Source organism: Pan paniscus, chromosome 13, assembly GCF_029289425.2.
Source record: "Pan paniscus chromosome 13, NHGRI_mPanPan1-v2.0_pri, whole genome shotgun sequence".
Lineage (NCBI taxonomy): Eukaryota > Metazoa > Chordata > Mammalia > Primates > Hominidae > Pan > Pan paniscus.
Window position 1 is genome coordinate 132,887,983 of NC_073262.2, and position 16,799 is coordinate 132,904,781.

General features: G+C 39.1%; 1 protein-coding gene across 3 annotated transcripts in view; it reads left to right on the forward strand.

Moving 5' to 3' along the window:
- Positions 1 to 16,799, forward strand: part of SP140 (SP140 nuclear body protein) — an 87,369-nt gene that overhangs the window by 35,150 nt on the left and 35,420 nt on the right. For all 3 annotated transcript variants that reach the window (XM_034955335.3, XM_034955337.3, XM_034955336.3), the window contains 3 exons: positions 8,572 to 8,658; positions 8,877 to 8,993; positions 9,626 to 9,679. In XM_034955335.3, the coding sequence (XP_034811226.2) occupies positions 8,572 to 8,658; positions 8,877 to 8,993; positions 9,626 to 9,679 (258 nt within the window). The remainder of the gene's footprint in view (positions 1 to 8,571; positions 8,659 to 8,876; positions 8,994 to 9,625; positions 9,680 to 16,799) is intronic.

Consider the following 16,799-nt stretch of genomic DNA (forward strand, 5'->3'; position numbering starts at 1 on the left):
ATATGAATTTTGGAGTTGTTTTTTCTAATTCTGTGAAGAAGATGGTGGTATTTTGATGGGGATTGCATTGAATTTGTGATTGCTTTTGGCAGTATGATTATTTTCACAATATTGATTCTACCCATCCATGAAGCATGGGATGTATTTTCATTTGTTCAGGTTGTCTATGATTTCTTTCAGCAATGTTTTGTAGTTTTCCTTGTAGAGGTCTTTCGACTCCCTGGTTAGGTGTATTCCTAAGTTTTTGTTGTTGTTGTTGTTGTTTTGCAGCTATTGTAAAAGGGGTTGAGTTCTTGATTTGATTCTCTGCTTGGTCACTGTTGGTATATAGAAAAGCTACTGATTTGTGTACATTAATCTTGTATCCAGAAAGTTCGCTGAATTCTTTTATCAGTTCTAGGAGCTTTCTGGGGGAGTCCTTAGGGTTTTCAAGGTATACAGTCATATCATCAGCAAACAGTGACAGTTTGACTTCCTATTTACCAATTTGGATGCTCTTTATTTCTTTCTCTTGTCTGATTGCTCTGGCTAGGACTTCCAGTACTATGTTGAAGAGGAGTGGCGAGAGTGGGCATCCTTGTCTTGTTTCAGTTCTCAGAGGGAAAGCTTTCAACATTTCCCCATTCAGTATTATGTTGGCTATGGGTTTGTCATAGGTGGCGTTTATTACATTAAGGTATGTCTCTTGTATGCTGATTTTGCTTAGAGTTTTAATCATAAGGAGATGCTGGATTTTGTTGAATGCTTTTTCTGCATCTATTGAAATGATCATGTGATTTTTGTTTTTAATTCTGTTTATGTGGTGTATCATATTTATTGACTTGCGTATGTTAAGCCATCCCTGCATCCCTGGTATGAAACCTACTTGATCGTCGTGGATTATCTTTTTGATATGTTGTTGGATTCAGTTGGCAAGTATTTTGTTAAGGATTTTAGCATCTATGTTCATCAAGGATGTCAGTCTGTAGTTTTCTTTTTTGGTTATGTCCTTTCCTGGTGTTGGTATTAGGGTGATGCTGGCTTCACAGAATGAATTAGGGAGGGTTCCTTCTTTCTCTATCTTGTGGAATAGTGTCAAAAGGATTGGTACCAATTCTTTGACTGTCTGGTAGAATTCTGCTGTGAATCCGTCTGATCCTGAACTTTTTTTTGTTGGTAATGTTTAAATTACCATTTCAGTCTTGTGCTTGTTACTGGTCTGTTCAAGGTATCTAATTCTTCCCGATTTACACTAGGAGGGTTGTATTTTTCCAGGAATTTATCCATCTCTTCTGTGTTTTCTAGTTTATGTACATAAAGATATTCATAGTAGCCTTGAATGATCTTTTGTATTTCACTGGTGTCAGTTGTAGTATTTCCTGTTTCATTTCTCAGTGACGTTATTCGGGTTTTCTCTCCTCTTGGTTAATCTTGCCAATGGTCTATCCATTTTATTTACCTTTTCGAAGAACCAGCTTTTGTTTCATTTATCGTTTGTATTTTTTTTATTTCAATTTCATTTAGTTCTGCTCTGATCTTTGTTATTTCCTTTCTTCTGCTGGGTTTGGGTTTGGTTTTGGTTTGTTCTTGTTTCTCTAGTTCCTGCAGATGTGACCTTAGATTGTCAGTTTGTGCTCTTTCAGTCTTTCTGATGTAGGTGTTTAGGGCTATGAACTTTACTCTTAGCACCACCTTTGCTGTATCCCAGAGGTTTTGATTGTCATTCAGTTTGAAGAATTATTGTCATTCAGCTTGAATAATTTTTTAATTTCTATCTTGATTTCGTTTTTGACCCAATGCTCATTCAGGAGCAGGTTATTTAATTTTCATGTATTTGCATGGTTTTGGAGGTGCCTTTTGGAGTTGATTTCCAGTTTTATTCTACTGTGGTCTGAGAGAGTGCTTGATGTAATTCCGATTTTCTTAAATTTATTGAGGCTCGTTTTATGGCCTATCATATGATCTATCTTGGAGAAAGTTCCATGCACTGTTAAATAGAATGTATATTCTGTGGTTGTTGGATGAAATGTTCTATATATATCTGTTAAATCCATTTGTTCCAAGGTATAGTTTAAATCCATTGTTTCATTGTTGACTTTCTTTCTTGATGACCTGTCTAGAGCTGTCAGTGGAGTATTGAAGTTCTCCACTATTATTGTGTTGCTGTCTATCTCATTTCTTAGGTCTATTAGTAATTGTTTTATAAATTTGGGAGCTCCAATGTTAGGTGCATATATGTTTAGAATTGTCGTATTTTCCTGTTGTACAAGGCTTTTTACCATTGTATAATGTCCCTCTGTGTCTCTTTTAACAGCTGTTGCCTTAAAGTTTGTTTTGTCTAATATAAGAATAGCTACCCCTGCTTGCTTTTGGTGTCCTTTTGCAAGAAATGCCTTTTTCCACCCCTTTACTTTAAGTTTATGCGAGTCCTTATGTGCTAGGTGAGTCTCCTGAAGGCAGCAGATGGTTGGTGAGTTCTTATCGGTTCTGTGGTTCTGTATCTTTTAAGTGGAGCATTTAGGCCATTTACATTCAATGTTAGTATTAAAATGTGAGGTACCATTGCATTCATTGTGCTTTTTGTTGCCTGTGTACTTTGTTTTTGTTTTTATTTTTTAACTTGTATTTTATTTTTGTTTTATAGGTCCTGTGTGATTTATGCTTTAAAGAGGTTCCGTTTTGATGTGTTTCTAGGATTTGTTTCAATATTGAGAGCTCCTTTTAGCAGTTCTTGTAGTGGTGGCTTGGTAATGGCGAATTCTCTCAGCATTTGTTTGTCTGAAAAAGACTGTATCTTTCCTTCGTATATGATGCTTAGTTTTGCTGGATACAAAAGTCTTGTCTGATAATTGTTTTGTTTGAAGAGGCTGAAGATAGGGCCCCAGTCCCTTCTGTCTTATATGGTTTCTGCCGAGAAATCTGCTGTTAATCTGATAGGTTCTCCTTTGGAGGTTACCTGGTGCTTCTGTCTCACAGCTCTAAAGATTCTTTCCTTCATCTTAAATTTGGTTAACCTGATGACAATGTGCCTAGGCGAAGATCTTTTTATGATGAATTTCCCTGGTGTTCTTTGTGCTTCTTGTATTTGGATGTCTAGGTCTCTAGCAAGGCCAGGGAAGTTTTCTTCAATTATTCCCCCAAATATGTTTTCCAAGCTTTTAGAATTCTCTTCTTCCTCAGGAACACTGATTATTCTTAGGTTTGGTCATTTAACATAATCCCAGACTTCTTGGAGGCTTTGTTCATATTTTCTTATTCTTTTTACTTTATCTTTGTTGGATTGGGTTAATTCAAAGACCTTGTCTTTGAGCTCTGAATTTCTTTCTTCTACTTTTTCAATTCTATTGCTGAGGTTTTCCAGAGCATTTCACATTTCCAAAAGTGTGTCCAAAGTTTCCTGAATTTTTTATTGATTTTCTTTAAGCTATCTATTTGCTTGAATATTTCTCCCTTCATTTCTTGTATCATATTTTGGATTTCCTTGCATTGGGCTTTGCCTTTCTCTGGTCCCTCCCTGATTAGCTTAATAACTACCCTCCTGAATTCTTTTTTGGGTAAATCAGGGATTTCTTCTTGGTTCGGATCCATTGCTGGTGAACTAGTGTGATTTTTGGAGTGTGTTAAAGAGCCTTGTTTTGTCATATTACCAGGGTTGGTTTTCTGGTTCCTTCTCATTTGGGTAGGCTCTGCCAGAGGGAGGGTCTAGGGCTGAAGGTTGTTGTTCAGATTCTTTTGTCTTATAGGATGTTCCCTTGATGTACTACTCTCCTCCTTTTTCTATGGATGTGGCTTCCTGTGAGCCAAACTGCAGTAATTGTTGTCTCTTTTCTGGGTCTAGTGACCCAGTGAGTCTACCAGGCTCCAGGCTGGTACTTGGGGTTGTCTGCACAGAGTCCTGTGATGTGAACCATCTATGGGTCTCTCAGCTGTGGATACCAGTGCCTGTTCTCCTGGAGGTGAAGGGGGTGCAATGGACTCCTTTGGTGGTTTAATGTTCTATATTTGTGCTGGTTGGCCTCTTGCCAGGAGGTGGCACTTTCCAGAGAGCATCAGCTGTGGTATTATGGGGAGGAACTGGTGATGGGCGGGCCCTAGAATTCCTAAGGTTATATGCCCTTTGTCTTCAGCTGCCAGGGTGGATAAGGAAGAGCCGTCAGGTGGGGGAGGGGCTAGGCATGTCTGAGCTAAGACTCTCCTTGGACATGTCTTGCTGCAGCTGCTGTGGGGCATGGGGGTGAGATTCCCATGTCACTGGAGTTGTGTACCTGGGAGGATTATGGCTGCCTCTGCTGAGTCATGCAGGTTGTCAGGGAAATGGGGGAAAGCTGGCAGTCACAGGTCTCACCCAGCTCCCATGCAAACCAAAGTGCCAGACTCACTCCCACCATGCCCCGCCCCAACAGCCCCCAGACCATTTCCAGGCTTGCAAACCTGCCGCAGGCTATCTGCCTCCCAGCTGCAGAAGAAAAAGGCTTGGTTCTTCCCCACCTGTGGAGTCTGCACACCGGATTTGCGCCCTCACAAGAGTTCTGTCCAGGAGGCTTCTCACCCTGTTCAAATTGTTACAAAGTTCAGCTAGAGATTGGCTTCTCCCTGTGTAGTTTTACCCCCTGCTCCTCTCCCATTGGGTCCCTGTGGTGCCAGGGAGGAATGGTCTGCTAGGGGACCCAGCCAGCTCCCAGGCCCTTTCCGCTGCTTCCCCTACACCTGTATTTCCCTCATCTCTTCAGATTGACTCAGCTCCAGGTAAAGTCGGAAACTTCTCCCACAAACAGACCTTCAGCTTCTCCAGTGGGGGTGTGTGTTCGGGAGAGGAGGGTCTCCTTTTCCCACTTCTGCAGTTGGGGCACTCTCAGTTTTAGGGGGGGGGTCTCCTGGGTCCTGCAGGTGCAGTCTGCTTCCTTCAGAGGGTCATGTTCCCTAGGCTGGTCACGAACCATGGCCTATTTTTTATGTACGTATAAAAGAAAAGGATTATGATAAAGGAGAAAGGGAGACAGGAGATCTGTCTCCTGATAATGTGATAATAGAAGATTCAGTGTGGGTGACTGATGAAGGAGTATTTTAAAATCATGAAGATCTGTTCCATTTCTGTGTTCCATGAGAATGGCCCCAAGATATTTGGGTCAAATGTAGGGAGGCCTGGTATTTCAGAAAAGATTGACCCCCATTGTCTTCAAGACTCAGTTAATCCTAGAAATCCACTTATCTTTCCTTTAGTCATTGGTCTTGGGAAACTTTGAAGACATTGTAACATTTCTTTATATAATATTATTTCCTCAGCCAATAGATTATGTCTGAGAAAATAGCCTAGTTTTTGTTTTGTTTCATTTTGTTTGTTTTACAAACTTGGAGTTTTTCCTTAGAAGTTTTGTGTCCATTTTTGCCCACCTCAATGAATAGATTAAGAAATGTCTAGATCTATAGAGTATAATAGAAGTGACCTATGCATCAGATCAGAGAAGATGCAGGTATGAGCTTTGTATCCCTTAGGCCGTATTTAAAACTTGGGAGAAGATGGTTGTGTTCGTTTTTCATTGCTGCATGACAAATAACCACAAACGTAATGGCTTACTGCAATACCCACTTGCTATCTCACAGTCCTGCCAGCGGAAGTGTGGGTGGGCTCAACTTAGTTCTCTGCTTAGAGTCTCCTTAGGCTGAAATTAAGATGTCAGCCCAGCTGAAGTCTTGGCTGAAGGCTCTGAGAATCTTGCAATCGAGCTCACCCAGGTTGTTGACATAATCCAGTTCCTCATGGTTGTTGAACCGAGGTCACAGCTTTGTTGCTGGTTGTTGGTCACGGACCACTCTCAGCTCCTGGAAGCCAAACATATTCCTTAATATATTGCCCCTCCATCTTGAAGCCAGCAATCTTGTGTGGAATCCTTCTCACACTTTGAACCTCTGACTTCCTCTTCTGCTGCTGGCTAGAGAAAACTCCCTGCTCTTAAAACGCTCATAAGGTTAAACCAGATCCACTCTATTAGTCTCTCTTAAGGACAGCTCTGCCAAATCACATAAGGTAATTATGGAAGTAATATCTCATTATGTTCACAGTCCTCGGGATTAGGGAAAGAAATATTTGGGGGCCATCTTAGATTTCTGCCTATCGTCAAGGAAATTCCTAGAAAATAACTGTCCAGATGAGCCACTGATTTTCCCAAGCAAATAATATTTATCTTTATCAAATGAGACATTAAACAAAGCAGAACATAAATATATTAAAAATTTTGGCTTTAGGTGAGACTGAAGAGATTGTAGTAATCTGGTTAGGAGGTACAGGGAAGTGAGGTATACCTATTTTGTTTATTGCTTTCAGACCTCAAATCATCCGTAGTGTAGGTATACTAATGGTCAGGTCAACTATACATAGATCATGTGTCAGAGAATTTTCCAGGACTTCTAAAATTAGTCCTTCTTCTGAACCTTTAATCTGGTAGTTCTATTTGCAGAACAGATCCCTACCTATTACATTTATAGAGGTTTTGTTGAAAACAGTGTTCCTCAGATAATGGTCTGAAAGTAATAGATTACTGGTTGAGATGTGGAAACATTCAGTGATTTTTTTTCTCTTCTTTTATAGACCTACTTGTCAAATGTGTTACTTACTTTGGACATGACAAAACCTCCCCATTGTAAGCCAGAGTCATTTTAGGGAAAATTTTGCCAGTTATTAAGAAAAGTACAAGAGTTAGAATCATGATGAAAGTATACAGAGGAAGTGAACATTTTGTCGGGGAGATTATGGCTTTGGCAAAGACAATCCCGTGACAAACAGCAAAGAGGCCACTATATTTCAGTATAAGTGTGAATGGTGTGTTCCACATGAATGAAGCAGAAACTGAAAAGGGGACATATGATTAATTACATGATTGTAGTTGACTCCAGATTACATACTAAACAAAATGATTTTCTTTCACAAATTGGCAAGACACTAGGTGCCCTCATGAAGGTTTTGATGAGGGACCCAAGATAAAATGTGACCAAACATCTTTGCACAGTTTGGCTACTGTCTAATGGACCCACATCCATTAGTTTTAGGGGCTGGCTTGAATTGAGGACTTATCAGACTTTGGCCACCAGCTGTTTGCTTTGGATCACTATCTTCTAACATTCAGAAAGCACAGGAAAATCAGGAACAAGCACACATGAAATAAGACTTTTTTTTTTTTTTTGGTGGGGTTATGCTATGTTGCCCAGGATAGTCTAGAATTCCTGAGCTCAAGCCATCTGCCTGTAATATGACCTATTACAGGCATGAGCCACCATGCCTGGCAGAGATAAGACTTTTTAAAAATAGACAGAAGAGGCCGGGTGTGGTGGCTCATGCCTATAATCCCAGCACTTTGGGAGGCCGAGATGAGTGGATCACCTGAGGTCAGGAGTTCAAGACCAGCCTGGCCAACATGGAGAAACCCCCTCTCTACTAAAATTACAAAAATTAGCCAGGCGTGGTGGCAGGCACCTGTAATCCCAGCTACTTTGGGAGGCTTAGACAGGAGAATCTCTTGAACCCGGGAGGCAGAGGTTGCAGTGAGCCGAGATTACACGGTTGCACTCCAGCCTGGGCGACAAGAGCGAAACTCTGTCTAAAAAAAAAAAAAAGACAAAAGAAAGGTAACAGTAGATGAAGTAGTGAAATAAGTAAATAAGCACATTAATTGAGATAATGTTTGCTAAGTGGTGTACTTCCAACTGAAAATATCTAATTGTATCTAATTGTATACCCATGTTTAAATAAGATAAATTCAGAACTAGGAGCCCAGTGAGACAAGTCAGAGTTCGAGTTGTTGTTGAGAAAGATTCACTTGGCAGTAGGTCAGAAAAATGACCTGAGCTGGACACAGTGGCCTGAGATTCATGCTTGTGGATCCAAGGGTCCCACAGGTCACTCCCCAGCAAGAATCTTCAAGATAATCTCGGCAGGAACTCCAATTTTTGAAGGGCTAGGCTACTACTCATAATCTGAAACTAAAAGCTGATTTATTCCTAGCTAAGCAAGGCACCTAGTGGGAGGAGGCCCTGTGCTTGTAAGACACAGTCTCTATAGAAAAGGAAACTGCAGTTTTATATAGAGTTTTAGGAAGCATATTGTGTAGGGACTCCAGACCTTCAGAAACAGGAGTGTTTATGAGTAATTTAGCATTTGGCCATCAATGCAGGCTTTGTGGAGGGGGTGTTGCTGACTGGCTGGGCTTCAGATATGTAGAACTGCCAGTAATGGGCTCGCTTTCAGAAATGTGACTGGTGATATAAGTAGTCAATGGCCAATTGGGATGAGTTTAAATAGTTGCTTTTCACTATTGTCAAAGAACAGTAGTATTTTCTGGAATGATAAGAGTTTCCTTGCTTTATTCTCAGGACTACAAGTACAAAAATAAAAGTAGAGAAAAGGAGGATGAGGTGCATAACATGGGGACAGCGTGGCTCTGTTATGTGTCAAATGTGATTATTGGAGCAGGTATATTTTTTTCCAGAGAACAGTTCATCTTAGCTCAGAATATCAGTGTGCAGTATAGCAGCACTGGAAACTCTTCTGTGGTCATTGTCTCAGGATCCTTGGACAATAATTTTCTTGTTTCTCATTAGTGTCTAGTGAACTAGAAAATCACCCAATGAATGAAGAAGGAGAATCAGAAGAGCTTGCTTCTAGCCTGCTATATGATAATGTACCAGGTAATTATGACTTAAAAGTAATGAAAACAGAAACAGAGTTCTGATAAAGAGAAAAAGGAGGAGAAAAAATAGACTTAAAGGAAGAGTCAAATATAAGGAGGAGCAGTGAAAGGAGAAGACTTCAGAGGAAAAAGTAAAGAAGGGGGAGCAACAAGGGTGCAGAAAATAGAGTCACTGGGTCAAACTGAAAGTCTTCATGAATCACAATTTTGGCCCAGGAGCAGAGCAATCAGCAAATGAAAATGAGAAGTGTTCCTGTGTCATGTGTTTCTCAGAAGAGGTGCCAGGAAGCCCAGAAGCAAGGACGGAAAGTGATCAAGCGTGTGGCACAATGGGTAAGGCTGTCTGAGGGCCGTGGGATGGGGGTGGCTCAGTGGGCCCCACAGACCCCCAGTAGGGTGGAGGTAGGTGCTCCAGTCTGTCCAGAATTCTATTCTCCGCATTTTCTTGACCTGAGCCTTTGGGGAACTGCAGGGAGGCAAGAGATCGTTATAAAGTACTATTTAAGAGGATGGACTCTGTTGATTAGACATAGATGAGGTCATAGAAGTATACTCTTTGCAATGGCACTTATCTTGTGTATTGCATTAGTATATTAAGTTACACCCAATCTTCCATGAAGCCCAGGATACCCCAGTGAACTTCTGCTGGTAGATAATAGTGTCACTTTGCTACAACTTAGAAAGGCCACACTCAAAAGACAACTAATCCCGCTACTTAATTGTCAGGAGGAAAGACTGCAGGTCTACTCTTCTTAGCCCAACACGTATTTTTGATAGAAGACCCAGGGCCCATCCTAGACTCCTAGTTCTCAGTTCAGTGGGTTTTTGGTTCCCCTAGAAGAAAAAGAGGAATGATTATCCAAACATCTTTATAAACTCAAGCCTTCTGTAGTATACATTGTCCTAAAATCTATAACTTTTATTTATTAATTTCTGTTTCCTCACCACCACTTGTTATTTTCCAGATACTGTGGATATTGCAAACAACTCTACTTTGGGAAAACCCAAGAGGAAAAGAAGTAAGAATAAATAAGAATTTACTTGCTTTTGGTATTACAAATATGTTTTTAATGCCAGAGTTTTAATTTTGTCATTGTTACTATTTCTGTTATTATTTGTAATACTGTGGTAGACAGAAGGATGACCTCCCTAAGATGTCTACCTCCTAATCCCTGGACCTGTAATCTGCTATCTTACATGACAAAAGGGACTTTACAGATACAATTAAGCTAGAGACCTTGAAATGGGGAGATGATCCTGGGTTATGGGGTGGGTGCAATCTAATCTTGTAGGCCTTAAAGAGTGGAAAACTTTTCCTGGCTGTGGAGAAAGGAAGATGTGACTATGGAAGAATCATCAGAAATATGTCATGTTGCAGGCTTTGAAGATGGAAGAAGGGACCAAGGAATATGGGTGACCTCTGGGAGCTGAAAAGACAAGGAAATAGCTTGTCCTTTCCAGCTCCCAGAAAGGAATTACTTTAGCCAGTGAGACCCATGTCACACTTCTCACTGACATAACTGGAAGAAAATACATTTGTGTTGTTTTAAACCACTAAATTGGTGGTAATTTGTTATGGCAGCAATTAAGAGTAATACAGATTTTGGTACTTAGAAGTAGGGTGTGGCTATTAACATATTCCTGAAAGTGTTGGCATGCCTTTGGGATTGGGCAATGGACAGAGGCTGGAAGAATTTTAGATAATGATCGGAAAAGCCTATATTGCCTTGAGTAGTTCTTAGTAGAAACATGGATGCTAAAGACTGTGCTAGTGAGGACTGAGAAGGAAGTGAAGAACATGGGAGAGAAAGCCTATATTGCATTAGAGAAAACCTGGATCATCATGAGCAGGCTGTTAGTAAAACTATGGAGGTTAACTGTGTTACTGGTGAGCACTCAGAAGGACATAAGAAAGATGTGGAAAGGGCCTCCTTATTATATAGTGGTCTGTCCTGTACTCATGTGAAAAGCAGAACTTTCTGGATCTATAGCTAAGGAGATTTCCAAACACAGTGATCATGGTGTGTTGTGGTGTCTTTTGCTAATTATAGTAAAATGCAAGAGGGAAGAGGTATATTGAAGGAAGAGCTGCTAAACGAAAAAGAATCAAGTCTTGATGATTTAGAAAATTCTCAGCCTATCCAGGTCAAAAAACATGATAAAATGAGGAGATTCACTGTCAGGGACGTGTGCTTGGTAGAAACAACAAAGACTTTTTGCCAGTTCCCTGGGAAGTAGTGAAAGGTCAGATTCTATATTCACAAAAAAAGTTATTTGAAGAGATGTAGCATGTGACTCATAAGTCCCTCAGCCATCTTAGCAGAAGTCAAAAATAGATGTGCGTTGCTACAAAAAGAATAAAATACCTAGGAATACAGCTAATTAGGGAGGTGAAAGATCTCTACAAGGAGAACTAAAAACCACTGTTCAAAGAAATGACAGATGACACAAACAAATGGAAAAACATTCCATGTTCATGGATAGGAAGAATCAATATCATTTTAAAATGGTCATACTGCCCAAAGCAATTTATAAATTCAATGCTATTGCCATTAAGCTACCATTGACATTCCTCACATAACTAGAAAATACGATTTTAGAATTCACATGGAACCAAAAAAGAGCCTGAATAGCAAAGGCAATCCTAAGCAAAAAGAACAAAGCTGGAGATATCATGCTACCCAATTTCAAGCCATACTACAGGGCTACATTAACTGATATGGTTTGGCTGTGTCCCCACTCAAATCTCATCTTGAATTGTATCTCCCACAATTCCCAAGTATTGTGGGAGGGACCCAGTGGCAGGTAATTGAATTATAGGGGCCGGTTTTTCCTGTGCTATTCTCATAATAGTGAATATGTCTTCATGAGATCTAATAGTTTTATAAGGGGGAGTTTCCCTGCACAAGCTCTCTCTCTTTGCCTGCCATCATCCATGTAAGACGTGACTTGCTCCTCCTTGTCTTCCACCATGATTGTGAGGCTTCCCCAGCCACATGGAACTGTAAGTCCATTAAACTCTTTTTCCTGTATAAATTACCCAGTCTTGGGTGTGTCTTTATCAACAGTATGAAAACGGACTAATACAGTAACCAAATCAAGATGGTACTGGTACAAGAACAGACACATAGCCCAGTGGAACAGAAAAGAGAACCCAGAAATAAGACCAAACACCTACAACTAACTGATCTTTGACAAACCTGACAAAAACAAGCAATGGGAAAAGGATTCCTTATTCAGTAAATGGTACTGGGATAATCAGCTAGCCATACACAGAAAATTGAAACTGGACCCCTTCCTTACACCATATACAAAAATTATCTCAAGACAGATTAAAGAATTAAATGTAAAATCCAAAACTATAAAAACCCTGGAAGATGACCTAGGCAATACCATTCAGGACATAGGCATGGGCAAAGAGTTCATGACAAAGATGCCAAAAGCAATTGCAATAAAAGCAAAAATTGAAAAATGGGATCTAATTAAACTAAAGAGTTTCTGCACAGCAAAAGAAGCTATCATCAGAGTAAACAGACAACTTACAGAATGGGAGAAAATTTTTGCAAACTATGCATCTGACAAAGATCTAACATCCAGCATCTGTAAGGTACTTAAACAAATTTACAAGAAAAACAAACAGCCCCATTAAAAAGTGGGCAAAGGATATCAACAGATAACTTTTCAAGAGAAGACATACATGCAGCCAGCAATCATATGAAAAAAAGCTCAACATCACTGATGATTAGAGAAATGCAAATCAAAACCAAAATGAGATACCATCTCACACCAGTCAGAATGACTATTATTAAAAGGTCTAAAAACAACAGATACTGACAAGGTTGTGGAGAAAAAGGAATGCTTATACACACTGTTGCTGGGAGTGTAAACTAGTTCAACTATTGTGGAAGACAGTGTGGCAATTCCTCAAAGACCTAAAGACAGAAATACCATTTGACCCAGCAATCCTATTACTGAGTATATACCCAAAGGAATATAAATCATTCTATTATAAAGACATATGCACATGTATGCTTATCTCAGCACTGTTCACAGTAGCAAAGACATGGAATCAACCTAAATGTCCAGCAATGATAGACTGGATAAAGAAAATGTGGTTCATGTACACCATGGAGTACTGTGCGGCCATAAAAAAAGAATAAGATCATGTGCTTTGCAGGGACATGGATGGAGCTGGAGACTATTATCCTTAGCAAACTAATGCAGGAACAGAAAACTGAACACCACATGTTCTCACTTATAAGTGGTAACGAAATGATGAGAACACATGAACACCTAGAGGAGAACAACACACACTGAAGCCTATCAGAAGGTTCAGAAGGTGAAGGGTTGGAGGAGGGAGAGGATCAGGAAAAATAACTAATAAGTATGAGGCTTAATACCTGGATGATGAAATAATCTGTATAACAAACACCCATGACACATGTTTACCTTTGTAACAAACCTGCACATATATCCTTGAACTTAAAGTATAAAAAAAAAAATAGATGTGTGAATTCCTAGGAAAGATCTGTAGGGAAGCTTCATGTCTAATGGAGGAAATCAGAAATCCCCATGATATATGCAGGAGATCCATAAGACTCTTGAGGGTTTTGTACCAAGAGAAACAAAGATTTCCATGTCCTATCTCCTAGAACCTATAATCTGTTACTTTACATGGCAGAAGGGACTTTGAAGATGTAATTAAGTTAAGGATCTTGAGGTAAGATCACATGGGCCACTAAAGTCAGAGAACATATCCTCCTGTCGAGAGAGGGATGTGTGACTATGGAAGAATGGTCAGAGAGAATAGAGCTGGATGTGGAGATGGATGCAGGGGTCCATCAACTAAAGAATGTGGGCAGCCTTCCGAAGCTGGAAAAGGCTCCTCTGTGGCCTCCAGAAAGGAGCAAAGCCCTGCAGACACCTTGATTGATTTTAGCCCTGTTAGGTGCACGTCAGATTTCCAACCCACAGAATTATGAGACCACAAATCTGTGATTTTTTTGTCACTAAATTTATGGTAATTTATTACAGCAGCAATACCTTTTGTAAGACAAAAAAAAAATTTCACCCTATACGGTTATATTCAATCTTCTAAACCAACAATTTATATTTTTTCAAATTACTTACACCTTTATGCTTTTTTTTCCTGATTTTAAAATACTTGTTCCCTGTAAACTTTGCTGTACATATTTCTATATTTTTTTCTATGGTTTGTTAGCACATTTAGAATTATGTGATATATCTAAATGAATACATTTAAACTGTTATATTTCTTTTTAAATCAATATAACATGCACTGGATATTATAAACATTTAATATCTTGCCAACTTAACTGTAAAAAGAAGTTTTATTTCATTCCTGTTTTAACTTACATTGCTTTCATTTTTGGTGCAGTTGAGCATTCTTCATTTGTTATTGGCCATTTTTGTTTCTTCTCCTACGAGTGCCTGGAACTTATATTTTGCCAGTGTGTTGTCTTTTTTTCCCCATGCTTTAGGACAACAGGAATACTTATATATGACATATACTAAGGGTTGACTATGTGTGTTGTCATATTTGATGTTATTCTTTTACGTTTCTTTGTGGTATAGGCACATCTCGTTTGATTGCACTTCACTTTATTGTACTTTGAGGATATTGTGAGTTTTACAAATTAAATGTTTGTGACAACCCTGTGTCAAAAAAAAGTCTGTTGGTGCCCTTTTTCCAACAGCATGTGCTCACTTTGTGTCTCTGTCACATTTTGGTAATTCTTGCAATATTTCAAATTTTATTATTATTCTTCTTCCTGTTATGGTAGTATGAACAGTGGTAACAATGATCTTTGATGTTACTATTCTAACTGTCTATGGCACCACACACTGTGTTCGTATAAGATGGCAAACCTAATAAATGTTGTGTGTGTTTCAACTGCTTCACTGACCAGCTGTTCCCCTGTCTCTCTCCCTCTCTTTGACTTTCCTCTTTCCTGAGACAAAAAAATATGGAAATTAAGTCAATTAATAATCCTACAATGGCCTCTAAGGGCTCAAGTTAAAGGAAGCGTCACATGTGTCTCACTTTAAATAAAAAGCTAGAAATGGTGAGGTTTAGTTAAGAAGTCATGTCAAAAGCTGAGATAGGCTGAAAACTAGGCCTGTTGCAGCAAGCAATCAGCCAAGTTATGAAGTGCTACTCCAGTGAACACATGAATAATAAGAAAGTGGAACAGTCTTATTGCTGATATGGAGAAAGTATGAGTGGTCTGGATAGAAGATCCAACCAGCCACAACATTCCCTTAAGCCAAGCCTTAATACAGAGTGAGGCCTAAACTCTCCTCAATTCTATGAAGGCTGAAAGATGTGGGAAGCTGCATAAGAAAAGTTTGTGGCTAGCTGATGTTGGTTCCTGAGGTTGAAGGAAAGAAGCTGTCTCATAACATTAAAGTGCAAGGCGAAGCTGCAAATGCTGATGTAAAAGCTGCAGAAGGTTGTCCAGAAGATCTAGCCAAGATCCTAAATGAAGATGGCTACACTAAACAACAGTTTTACAGTGTAGACTAAATGGCCTTTTATTGGAAGAAGATGCCATCTAGAACTGTCATAGCTAGAGAGGAGAAGTCAATGCCTGGTTTCAAAGCTCCACAGAACAGGCTGAGTCTCTTGTTAGAAGCTAAGGCAGCAGGTGACTTTCCCTTGAAGCCAATACTCATTCACCATTCTGAAAATCCTAGGGCCCTTAAGAATTATTCTAAGTCTACTCTGCCTATGCTGTATAAGTAAAATAAAGCCCAGATCATAGAACATCTGTTTACAACATGGTTTACTGAGTATTTTAAACCCACTGTTGAGACATACTCCTCAGAAAAAAAGATTCCTTTCAAAATATTACTGTTCATTGACAGTGCACCTAGTCATCCAGGAGCTCTGATGGAGAGGTACAAGGTGATTAGTATTATTTCCATGCCTGCTAACACAACGTCCATTCTGCAGCCCATGGATCAAAAAGTAATTTCAACTTGCAAGTCTTAATATTTAAGAAACACATGTTGTAATGCTATAGCTGTCTCTATACATAGTGATTCTTCTGATGAATCTTGGCAAAGTCAATTGGAAACCTTCTGGAAAGGATTCACCATTTTACATGCCATAATAATATTCATGATATATGAGAGGAGGTCAAAATATCAACATTAACAGGAATTTAGAAGAAGTTGATTACAATTCTCGTGGATGACTTTGAAGTGTTGAAGACATCAGTGAAGAAGTAATTGCAAATGTGGCAGAAATAGTCAAGAGAACCAGAATTAGAAGTGGAGCCTGAAGATGTGATTGAATTGCTGCAATCTCATGATAAATCTTGAGTGGACGAGGAGTTGCTTCTTAAGAATGAGCAAAGAAAGCAGTTTCTTGAGATGGAATTTATACCTGGTGAAAATGCTGTGAACATTGTTGAAATGACAACAAAGGATTTAGAATATATTAGTTGATAAAGCAGCAGCAAGATTTGAGAGGATCTACCGTGATAAAATGCTACTCAATAGCATTGCATGCTACAGAGAAATCTTTCAGGAAGAGCCAATCAATTTAGCAAACTTCATTACTGTCTTATTTTAAGAAATTTCCACAGACACCTCAGCCTTCATCAGTCACCACCCTAGTCAGTCAGTAGCCACCAACATCCAGGCAGGACTTTCCACCAGCAAAGAGATTATGACTTACTGAAGGCTCAAGTGATCATGAGCATTACATTTAGCAATAAAGTATGTTTAAGATATGTTCATTTTATTTTAGACACAATGCTATTGCACACTTAATATACCACAGTATAGTGTAAACATAACTTTCATATGCACTGGGAAACCAAAAAATTTGTGTGATTTACCTTATTGCAATATTCACTTTATTGCAGTGGTCTGAAACCAAGTATTTCTAAGATATGCCTGTATCTTTATCCCAAAGAAGCTTGAAATTTTTATCTGATCAAATCTGTCAGCCTTTTCATTTATGGTTTCCAGGTTTTATGTAAAATTTACAAATATATTGTCCACCTCATAATTTAGAAACATGTTTACTTACTTCTAGAATATTTGAAATACTTTTTAATGTTTAAATCTATAACACACATGGAATTCATTTATTGTTGTATGATGTGA